Source organism: Raphanus sativus, unplaced genomic scaffold, assembly GCF_000801105.2.
Source record: "Raphanus sativus cultivar WK10039 unplaced genomic scaffold, ASM80110v3 Scaffold3092, whole genome shotgun sequence".
NCBI classification, from domain to species: domain Eukaryota; kingdom Viridiplantae; phylum Streptophyta; class Magnoliopsida; order Brassicales; family Brassicaceae; genus Raphanus; species Raphanus sativus.
Window position 1 is genome coordinate 546 of NW_026618399.1, and position 11843 is coordinate 12388.

The 11843-nt window shown below is 41.4% G+C and overlaps 2 protein-coding genes across 4 annotated transcripts; both read right to left on the reverse strand.

Moving 5' to 3' along the window:
* Positions 1 to 261: 261 nt before the first annotated feature.
* Positions 262 to 2126, reverse strand: LOC130506303 (putative F-box protein At2g02030). Of its 3 annotated transcripts, XM_057000933.1 has the most exons (4): positions 1632 to 2126; positions 1125 to 1532; positions 949 to 1028; positions 262 to 716 (listed from the first exon to the last, which is right to left on the reverse strand). In XM_057000933.1, the coding sequence occupies exons 1-4, from the start codon at positions 2074 to 2076 to the stop codon at positions 558 to 560; spliced, it is 1092 nt and encodes a 363-aa protein (XP_056856913.1). In that variant the 5' UTR covers positions 2077 to 2126; the 3' UTR covers positions 262 to 557. The 3 variants fall into 3 exon arrangements, with proteins under 3 accessions (XP_056856913.1, XP_056856914.1, XP_056856912.1); XM_057000934.1 differs by having other exon boundaries at positions 262 to 712; positions 949 to 1532; XM_057000932.1 differs by having other exon boundaries at positions 949 to 1532.
* An 8372-nt stretch (positions 2127 to 10498) lies between these two features.
* LOC130506304 (F-box/LRR-repeat/kelch-repeat protein At1g09650-like) lies at positions 10499 to 11539 on the reverse strand. The gene is made up of 2 exons (XM_057000935.1): positions 11299 to 11539; positions 10499 to 11202 (listed from the first exon to the last, which is right to left on the reverse strand). Exon 2 carries the CDS (start codon positions 11186 to 11188, stop codon positions 10685 to 10687), a length of 504 nt encoding a protein of 167 aa, XP_056856915.1. The 5' UTR covers positions 11189 to 11202; positions 11299 to 11539; the 3' UTR covers positions 10499 to 10684.
* Between the last annotated feature and the right edge of the window lie 304 nt (positions 11540 to 11843).

Here is an 11843-nt window from a genome sequence, read left to right on the forward strand (position 1 = left end):
CTCTTTGGATTCTCTCTAGGGAAAGTATTGTACACAGATAAAGTCTGATAGTGTTAACGTTAAGTGTTTGTGCTTCCTTTGGTGACTCGTGAAGGATTACACGGATAGTGTTAAAGAGCTCTGCTACTCAGGCTAAAGTCATTGGCACAATAGTATCTATATCTGGTGCTCTAGTTATAGTGCTATACAAAGGCCCGAAACTTCTCTCTTCTGCTTCTTTTACATCTTCAGAACCTACCCTTTCGCTTTACCTTGATTTGACTTCTTTCGATTCAAGTTGGATTATAGGAGGCGTATTTAGCTCGTTACGCAGTACTTGCTTGTTTCAGTATGGTATATTCTTCAGGTATGACAAAAGACTATTTTTGTGATTTTATTTCGGGGACACATACAGCTCTTGCTAAGTTTGGTAGCTCTCTAAGATTCCAGACTCAGATCTGGTCAAGGATACTGATATGATAGCTCCTCCTTGCCCACGAACCACACTATACCCACCAGAATCTCTTCTACTATGTCATGTGGAATGTTTACGCTTCTTCTTCTCTTCCCCTCCATCGCTAGCTGGACCACCTACCTTTAGTTAGGGTTATCAGCTCTTTTTGTGTGTATTGTGCCATAATATGACCATGATCTTGTATGCTGAGGCTGATTCTTGTCTGAACTCGAGAATGAGCAGTGAATATATTCTGAGAGATAGGAAGGATCAACATGGCTGTCTTTCATTTGCAAAAAAAAAAAAAAAAAAAAAAAAAAAAAACATGGCTGTCAGATACTCATCAAGATAAGTTACTTATAAAAAAATATTTCTCTATTAAAGCATCAACACATAAAAATACAATACAATCAAACTTATTGGTAAACAGAGACTAGTGTCTCAAAAAAAGACATATGGTATTTACTAGCAGTAAATTTGTAAGGAAAAATATGGGTTTTGGAACCGTAGAATACCCATATGTCATGACAAGAGTTTGAGAAGATAACATGATCGTTGATTGTTGCCACCGGAATGATGAACCTATCGTAGAATTCTGGCGGAAAACACGAAAATTCTATTGAATACATAACTTCCCATGAACTCTTGTTTATGTCTAGACCCCAAATTTTGAAGAGAAGGTCGTTATTACCAAGACGTTTCTTGAAGATGCATGGACGATGATTAAGAATACACATGCTTAATTCACGGCAGTCTCTAGACTCCAAATCCTGAGTAGAAAAACTATGAAACGTCTCTGTGTGAAGATCAAAAGCTAGTAGTTTACAGATGCACGGTTGGCCGTAACCCATCTCTTCGCGGTTGAAGCTGAAGCAATAGAGCACTCCATCCAAGTGAATTATAGGTTGGTCACAGTAAATTCGACAGTTGGGTGGATCTACGTATCTCCAACTATTAGAGTCAAGAGACAAAACCTTGCACCTAGTAAATTCATTCACCAATTTGTCATTACACTGGAAAAACCATAATAGCTTATGCTTTGGAATCACACCATTCTCTCTTCCGATCCCTAGCAACGAATACATCGATTGCCCATAAACTACAAAAGCAAACCAAATTTATATAAACAAAAAAAGAACTTATATAAAAGGGTTTTTGAGTAATTGAAAGTATAGAGATTGAGTTAATATTTAAGTACCTGCATCGAGGGTAGAGATGGGATCTGGGAGTATGCGGCGGCTATTAGTAGCAGGATTGACAAGGTTAAACTTAAGATCATTGGTTTTGGTATAGATACAAAACAAACCGTCGCAAGGCTCTGAGACTTTGAAATCATAAGTAGGTCGAAAAGGTTTGATGGGTAGATATGGACAAGTCTGTATGCTTCCACTGCAAGGCGTGATCAACAGCTTTTCTAGAACGAGACAATTTCGTCTTCTTCTTCCTGTTGAAAGAATCGTCGCTCCTCCTAGAGATTTCTGATACCTTATGTGTTTCTCTATGAAACACGTTGATTCTATGCTTCTTCTCCATTCTTTCGACACTACTTTGAATCTCACCAGAGACTTCACAGGTACCTTCACCAGAATTTCTTCTACTATATCACGTGGAATGTTTACGCCTCTTCTTCTCTTCCCCTCCATCGCTAGCTAGACCACCTACCTTTAGTTAGGGTTACGTTTCTTTCTATCGCAACTCTACTTATATTTAGGTTAAACTAATTCATATCCACATGGGCTGAGTTTTACACGAATCACCCCACTAATTACCCAAACTAGTTAGTTAGTAACTAGGTGGGCTTGACTCATAACTCATTTATAAAATAAATGAGCTATTATGGTTAAAATAGTAATGAACGTTGAATTTATCAAATTTAGTTTTTTATTTGCTTAACACAAATTTAACATCAAACCTTAAAGCCACATGAACCAACTGATCTTCTTCTCAAATTTAGTTACATGTTGTAATTCACGTGATCGATTGCTTGATTCATTTATAAAATAAATGAGTTAAAATATAATTCAACGATTAGTTGACTGTTATTTTTGTTGCTTTTCTACATGCACATTCATCTCGAGCATCTTTTCTTCCTGTCCAAGCAATCTTTTTCTAAGTAGCCTTCTCTTCTTCTTCTTCTTTTGTTGGTGATTCCACCACCTTCTTCTCATAATCATGCTCACAGACTTAGCGAAGCGTTCGTTCGCTTAGCTCATCATCCCCATAACTTTACTAAGTTAACATTTCTGCACATGCTCTACAGTACTCACGCACGCAATATTATTTATCCTCAGTATATAAGAGCAACTCCAACGGAAAAATGCATCATAGTTTCTTTATATTATTCTTGCAAAGCAAGATTTTGTAAACCTTATGTCTCTTTAGTTTCTTTATATTATTCTTTATGATGTTTAATTTGTCTTTTTGGTGTTTGAGATCAGTGGGAAAATGAGGCTAAGCAGAAGCGTATTGGCTTGTGGGGGGGGCTAAAAATCCAGAGAAGCCATGGGAGTGGAGAAAAAACAAACGTGGAGGGAATTAACACTGTACCGACTATGTTGCTTCCTTTGCAAGATAGGGTTCGATCCAATTCTTGGGTTCTGGATGTGACAGATACCTTCTATTCTATGTCCAGTTCGGTAATAAAAGTAACTATATTCTTCTGTAATGATTAAAAGATGTGATATGTTGTTGTAACTGTAAGAGCACTCTGTACATGTTTCATGTATTGATAAGTTTATTGGAAATGGAGAATCTCTTTTTGAACCTAGAAATAGCAGCTTGCTTTGTTGTTCTTTTTGAACCTAAAAAACAATCTTACAAAGTTGTAACTTGTTTTCTAGTTGATATATTTTCTAAAAAGTAATATGAGAATAGTTTTTGATAAATCTTTATCGTAAGGAGAGGATTATCAAGGGCTCTAAAGCAAAGAGCCTTTCTGAAGCAAAACTCAGCAACTCTTTCCCAAAATGATATCCTTTAGCAGAAGCTGAGAAGCTTCCATTACGACCTACCTATGGAGCAAAACAAAAGGCATTCAACGAGTTAGAAAAAAAAAACAAGTTCTTTTTTTTTCGAACTAAAGTTTACATCTTTTCGAATGGGCAGTGATGGAGAACCTTGTTGGAAGCGGTTGAATAGTACGGAGCGCCTTCCCGGATACAATTGTTCGTGGAAGCAGGAGAATGGGTTTCTTAACTTGTCTTCTTCTCATTGGTTACATTTTTTTTTTCTTTTAAATTAAAATTTTAATCAGTTGATAAAGTGAACAAATAAAATAATCTGTGGTTTAGATACTCAATTTGATTCTTTCACCGTTGGCCATGCCCTTAGACATGTATGATCAATTTATTCTTGTAAGATATAATGATAATAGCTAGTATTCAGGTTCCACCTTGTTTTCTTTGGATTCTCTCTAGGGAAAGTATTGTACTCAGATAAAGTCAGATAGTGTTAACGTTAAGTGTTTGTGCTTCCTTTGGTGACTCGTGAAGGATTACACGGATAGTGTTAAAGAGCTCTGCTACTCAGGCTAAAATCATTGGCACAATAGTATCTATATCTGGTGCTCTAGTTATAGTGCTATACAAAGGCCCGAAACTTCTCTCTTCTGCTTCTTTTACATCTTCAGAACCTACCCTTTCGCTTTACCTTGATTTGACTTCTTTCGATTCAAGTTGGATTATAGGAGGCGTATTTAGCTCGTTACGCAGTACTTGCTTGTTTCAGTATGGTATATTCTTCAGGTATGACAAAAGACTCTTTTTGTGATTTTATTTCGGGGACACATACAGCTCTTGCTAAGTTTGGTAGCTCTCTAAGATTCCAGACTCAGATCTGGTCAAGGATACTGATATGATAGCCCCTCCTTGCCCACGAACCACACTATATCCACCAGAATCTCTTCTACTATGTCATGTGGAATGTTTACGCTTCTTCTTCTCTTCCCCTCCATCGCTAGCTGGACCACCTACCTTTAGTTAGGGTTATCAGCTCTTTTTGTGTGTATTGTGTCATAATATGACCATGATCTTGTATGCTGAGGCTGATTCTTGTCTGAACTCGAGAATCAGCAGTGAATATATTCTGAGAGATAGGAAGGATCAACATGGCTGCCAGATACTCGAGAATGAGCAGTACAAAGTATCTTTTTAGAGAATGAATACTTTTAAGTACACATTGTCTTCCTTGTTCATGTTTCCTGTTATATGTACTGATAAAGGCTTGGTGTACCTCGGACAAAGGCAATCCACTCGGCAGTAACTTGATTAAGTATTTACTCATCAAGATAAGTTGCTTATAAAAAAACATTTGTCTATTAAAGCATCAATACATAAAAATACAATACAATCAAACTAATTGGTAAACAGAGACTAGTGTCTCAAAAAAAGACATATGGTATTTACTAGCAGTAAATTTGTAAGGAAAAATATGGGTTTTGGAACCGTAGAATACCCATATGTCATGACGAGAGTTTGAGAGGATAACATAATTGTTGATTGTTGCCACCGGAATGATGAACCTATTGTAGAATTCTGGCGGAAAACACGAAAATTCTATGGAATACATAACTTCCCATGAACTCTTTTTTTTTTTTTTTTTTTTTTTTTTGCAAGTACTCAATTCTTTATTCCATCCCAAAACAAGGACAATGTTTTGAACAAGAGCTGAAGCAAATAATAAAACGACAACAGATTGGAGGCTAACTATAAATATAAGAAACACATGTGAAACAGGATTGCAGTGAATTGAATTCCTTGTTGGAGAGCTCTGCTAGGAGTCAAAGTGGTGAAACCAGAGTTGAAGATATGAGTCGTGAGTTGTTGAAGAGTGCTGCAGTCGTTGGCGCCGAGAAACACCTCTCATACGATCCAAACCAAACAATTTAGCTTTTATAATACCAGTGATCTCTCTGATCAGTACCCGAGATGGTTTCGCAGTCGAAGCATGCAATCTCCCATTTCTTTCCTTCCACATCACATATAAAATAGCCTGAAATAACAAGTAGCAAATATCTCTGAGCATCGAGTTACCTGCTGCGGAAGGTAACCAAGAGATAATGCTCTCATAGCCTTGCGGAGGTGAGAAAGTAGGAGCACTGAAGAATCTGGTCCAGACCTCTTGGGAATAGGAACACTGAAAGAAAACATGATCTCGGCTCTCATCGGAGGCATTACAAAGAAGACAAGTTGTAGGAACATTCATTCCCCACTGCTGCAGCCTGTCTCTCGTTGGGAGTCTATTGAGGGTTGCCACCCACGATAGAAAGGCATGCTTGGGAATTCTGGTTTTAAACCAAATTGTCTTGTGCCAAGGGACAGTAGGAGGAGAGGGATGTAAGGTCTCCCACGTCTTCGAAGCAGAAAAACGACCAGGTACTGTATTCGGGTTGTTCCTCCAAAGAAAGGCATCAGGAAGATCCGATGACAGATCAGGAGGATTGGCGGGAAGACAAGCCTTAATAAGCTGAATAATCGGGTGACGACCTCTCGGAAGAAGCCAAGAATCCCCTGATATAACTTCTGAGACGCGCGCTGTAGAAGAAATGCCTAATACTCGTGGACCATCTGGCCCCGCAACGGTGCTCAGCGGGCCTAGACCCGTCCAGTCATCGTGCCAAAAGAAAGCCTGAGAACCGGAGTTTATCTGACATGAAACAAATGGACGAGCTACAGGCCTGAGCTTCATCAATCGTCTCCAGATAGAAGATCCTGAATTTTCAAAATTCGCAGTCCATATAGTACCATCATCAGCCAGTAGATGTTCATTGATCCAAGCTACCCATAACGATCCGGTCGCTGCAAAGAGTAACCAGATGAGCTTCAAACCGAAGACAATATTAGAAGCTTCTAATCTGCGCAGACCGAGACCACCCGCGGATTTGGGGGTGCATACGGACTCCCACGAAACCTTTGCTCCTCTAGCTGAGTCCGTTCCTCCACTCCAAAGAAATGCATTGCACAAGTGCTCCACAGCATCTATGCATCCTTTGGGAAGTTGAAAGATTGATGCCCAGAAGTTGAACATACCATATAGAACAGACTGAATCAAAGTAAGTCTCCCCGCAAACGACAAATGGCGAACTGTCCAAGAAGATATCTTTTTTCTGACTCTATCAACCAAAGGCTGGTAGTCGAGCTTAGTGATCCTATTAGGCATCAAAGGTACGCCCAGATACCGAACAGGTAAAGACCCTGGAGTAACACCAAAACGTTCTGCCAACTCCTTAGTAGCCTGTGTGTTCCGACCATCTCTAAAAAGACCAGTCTTTGCAAGATTTAAGCCGAGGCCCGATCCCATATAAAACGAATTGAGAACATTGATAATAGCAGCTATCGATTCTTCACTACCATCAAAGAAAATGAGCATGTCATCCGCAAAACAAAGATGAGTGATGAGAGGATAACGACCTTTTGGATGAGTACCGAACAGATGATCACGAGCAGCAGAGTCTAGGTTCTTAGACAAAATATCCATAGCTATAACAAAGAGGGAGGAGGAGATAGGATCACCTTGACGAAGACCTTTTTCCCCTGGGAAAAACCCAACTAGCTCCCCGTTGAAAGCTACAGAATAATGAGGCGATGTAATACCAGTCCTGATCCAAAGAATAAAGACTTCGGGCAAATTGAAAGCCTCCAAAACATTCAAGAGGAAGGACCAATCGACGTTGTCATAAGCCTTGGTGATATCTATTTGCAAGCAGCCTCTAGAAGTGTCACCTGGAGTGTTGAAATCGGAAACCAATTCAGACGCAAGAAGAACAATTTCACATAATAGTCTCCCTTTGATGAACCCGACTTGGTTTCGCTGTACCACCAATGGAGTTATCTTCTTTAGGCGAGTGCCAATAATCTTTGCAATGACCTTATAAACGGTATTGCACAGTGAGATAGGCCGAAACTCCGAGAGGTTTGCTGCACCTGGAACCTTAGGCAAAAGAGATATGACCGTGGCATTCACCTGCCTAGACAGACAAGGATTGATAAAGAAGTTACGAACTGCTTCCACGAGGTCGTTGCCAACCAGCTCGCAAGAAGAAACAAAAAACTCCACAGAGAACCCGTCGGGGCCTGAAGCTTTATTCTTAGGCAAAGCAAACACGGTCTCTCTGATTTCTACTTCCGAAGGAAGAGCTGTAAGCTGAGCTGCAAGTGAGTCAGAACACCGGAATGGGTGGATATTTCTGATCTCTTCTACCGAATATGGAGCAATGTTAGCGTTCGCAGTGCCAAGAAGATCTTCATAGAATTGAGAAGCCATTGTCTTCAAAGTAGCAGAGTCAAAGATCTTGTTTCCCAACTGGTCTAGCAAGTAGTGAATGACATTCTTCGAAAGATTTGACCTGACCGCTTTGTGAAAAACTCCTGTATTAGAATCACCAACAGTAAGCCATCGAACCCGAGATTTTTGATGCAGGAAGGATTCCTCAGCTGCAGCAAAGAACATCCAAGATTTCCTAGCTGCAGATTCATCTTCAAAAAGCTGAGTAGATGGATCAGACAATACTCTCAACTGAACCTGATCCAAGGCCTGACGAGCTTCTTTTGCTCTGAGCTGGATATTGCTGAAACTACTCCTATTAATCGATTTGCAACACATCTTAGCAGCACGAAGCTTCTTGTATAGAGCAGTCATGGGAGAATCCAAGGGAGAGACTAACAGAGTAGCCGCCGTCCAAGCATCCTCCAAGAGGCGATGAAATTTCGGATGAGTTGAGAACATATCAAAGTAGATAAACCGACACTTCCTCGGAGATAATTGGTTTGCTAAATGAACGAGGCAAGGCGAATGATCAGACGAACCCGGAGTATCAAAGAAGGCATAAGAGTCAGGGTAGCGCTCCACCCAAGCTTCATTCACTAAGGCCCTATCAATCTTCCTGGATTTAGGGTTCGAATCGCTCTTGTTATACCATGTGAAGAAGCAACCTCTGAAGGCCAAATCAAAAATCTCGCTTTCCTCAAGACAATCTGCGAACTCTTGTATTCCCCGGGGACAAAGCTCCGACGGAGAGCTAGAGAAAACCTCGTCAGAAGATAAAACTTGATTGAAATCTCCAAGGAGAATCCAAGGAGTATCATGAAGGTTTCTGGAATGAGCCAACTCTCTGATCTTGTCCCACAATTCCAGTCTTTATTCTCGAAGATTACGAGCATAAATGAATGCTACGGAAAAAGACTGTTGAGTCTGAGGATTAAAGACTCCACAAAGAACCAGCTGAGGGGAGGAGTAAAAGATTATTACTGACAATAATGGATCCCAGGCCACCACTATGCGTCCGTTATTAGCTTCCAAAGAGTGATTCCCTTCAAACCTCCAACCAGGAACTACAGAGTTCATAACGCCAAGTAAATTTTCCTGCTGCACATGTGTTTCCAAAAAACCGCCTAGAAGAGGCCGGTTACGCCTAATCCAATCAATAACTAGAGATTGTCTATCCCTGCCGTTGAGGCCCCGCACATTCCAAAAAAAACTCTTCATTGAGAGACAAAAAGGGGCAGTGCTGCGCACTAGGCTTCCTTAGAATGAACAGGACGCGAGCGCCTTTGTTCATCGGAAGCTAAACCAAAATTATCAACTGTACCCTTAGAAATGGAAGCCACAGAGATGGAGTTCCCACTATCAGAACCACTGGTCAGCAGATATATTTTCTGACGCAGCTTCCTTCTCGCATGTTTTCTGGAATTAATAGTAGAGTTTTCTGGGGGGTCAGAATTGATTGCAGCAAGCCGGTCACGAAGAATGGCTTGAGCCGCTGCAACTAATTCCTCTTCTTCCGCAAACTTATCATCCGTAACCAGAGCATTTCTCTCTTCTCCAGGCGAAGAAACCTCATTTCCTTGCGCAACTTCAGATCGCTTTGCAACATAGTGCCAATCAGACGACGCCGAGTAATCTGATCCCAAATATAGATTTGGAGGCAAACTCTTCGCTCTAGATACCTTTTTCTTGCCCTGAGAACAAGGATCAGCTGGAGACGCAGGAGCACGTACTAGCACTTTTTTAGGAGACACGGAAGGAGAGACAAGAGTCTTCTGCCGTATGGTCCCGTCTGAAGGGGGAGAGTGAGCAGCTACAGGGGAGGATGGGGTCGAAGAAGAAGCAGAAGCTGCCTCTGGATCAACAGTCATAACACCCGTAAAAGCAGGGAAATCCTTAGACGCATGTGAAGGCTTCTTTAGAGGCTGCAGGCATCGTAAACGAAGATGTCCAAAGTCCCCACACGCACTGCATTTGGGAGGAATTTTCTGAAATTCAACTGGAAGGTTAACAGAGTTCCCTAGTTTGTCTGTCACACGAACTACAGATGGCCGTGGCTTCTCCAACTCTATGACCACACGAAGCTTGACAACTCCATTGGTATATGGCTTAATATCAGGGTACTCGGAATGAACCGGAAATCCCACTGCAGAAGCCATAGTGCTGAAACCCAAAAGAGACCATAGCTCTACTGGAACCTTTTTAAAGAGAACCCAAACTGGCGTGTGTAAAAGCTTCATATCAGAGAGGCTAATCGAAGGATGCCAAAGCAATGCTGTGAAAGAACAATTCCCCGAATGCCAGAAACCAATGTCAAGTGCCCACTGGCGCATGATTGGGCAAGGAATGAAGATCAGGTACGAACGCTTGGAATGAAGCTTCACCAAGATGTTCCCATTCTTCCCCCAGATAGGGTTTAAATCTGAGAAGACCTTAGCTGGAGAGGGAGGACGACCATGGAAAAAGGCTACCAAATGATCCTTCCAAGTGGTAGAGGAAACAAGAGTAATTGAATCCGGAGCCTGAATAGACGGAATCCCATCGACTGAAACGGAAGGAGAGGCCACTTTAACCAAAGGTTGAAAAACCGATTTAGCTTTATTGACCCACGAAGAGGATTTCAGCGAAGACGGAACCGCCGTCAGAACCGAAGCCGGAGACAAAGCACGAGCCTCTGCTCCGAGAGGAGAAACCAGAGGAGCTTGCTCGCCTTCAACAGAAAGGAGCGGAAGAAGAGAGTAGACAACGGGATCTGGAGAAGGGTGGAGGAACAGTAAATCTGGCGGAACGGGAGGAGGGGGAAGCACCGGGGATGAAGCAGAGATCGCCATGGAGAGACAGAGAGGAGTAGGGGAGAGAGAGTTCTCGCCGGAGAGCGTGAGGCTGCTCCGTCGGCGGCGGCAAGAAAGGAAACCCTATTCGCCTATTGAGTCGCGTGAGAGCGTTTTTTTTCTTTCAACAAATGACATTATCATCCCCATGAACTCTTGTTTATGTCTTGTTTATGTCTCGCTCCCTATGGAGTCGCGTGAGAGCGTTTTCTTCCCATGAACTCTTGTTTATGTCTAGACCCCAAATTTTGAAGAGAAGGTCGTTATTACCAAGACGTTTCTTGAAGATGCATGGACGATGATTAAGAATACACATGCTTAATTCACGGCAGTCTCTAGACTCCAAATCCTGAGTAGAAAAACTATGAAACGTCTCTGTGTGAAGATCAAAAGCTAGTAGTTTACAGATGCACGGTTGGCCGTAACCCATCTCTTCGCGGTTGAAGCTGAAGCAATAGAGCACTCCATCCAAGTGAATTATAGGTTGGTCACAGTAAATTCGACAGTTGGGTGGATCTACGTATCTCCAACTATTAGAGTCAAGAGACAAAACCTTGCACCTAGTAAATTCATTCACCAATTTGTCATTACACTGGAAAAACCATAATAGCTTATACTTTGGAATCACACCATTCTCTCTTCCGATCCCTAGCAACGAATACATCGATTGCCCATAAACTACAAAAGCAAACCAAATTTATATAAACAAAAAAGGTTATATAAAAGGGTTTTTGAGTAATTGAAAGTATAGAGATTGAGTTAATATTTAAGTACCTTCATCGAGGGTAGAGGTGGGATCAGGGAGTATGCGGCGGCTATTAGTAGCAGGATTGACAAGGTTAAACTTAAGATCATTGGTTTTGGTATAGATACAAAACAAACCGTCGCAAGGCTCTGAGACTTTGAAATCATAAGTAGGTCGAAAAGGTTTGATGGGTAGATATGGACAATTCTGTATGCTTCCACTGCAAGGCGTGATCAACAGCTTTTCTAGAACGAGACTATTTCGTCTTCTTCTTCCTGTTGAAAAGAATCGTCGCTCCTCCTAGAGATTTCTGATACCTTATGTGTTTCTCTATGAAACACGTTGATTCTATGCTTCTTCTCCATTCTTTCGACACTACTTTGAATCTCACCAGAGACTTCACAGGTACCCTTCACCAGAATTTCTTCTCTACTATATCACGTGGAATGTTTACGCCTCTTCTTCTCTTCCCCCTCCATCGCTAGCTAGACCACCTACCTTTAGTTAGGTTGACGTTTCTTTCTATCGCAACTCTACTTATATTTTAGGTTAAACTAATTCATATCCACATGGG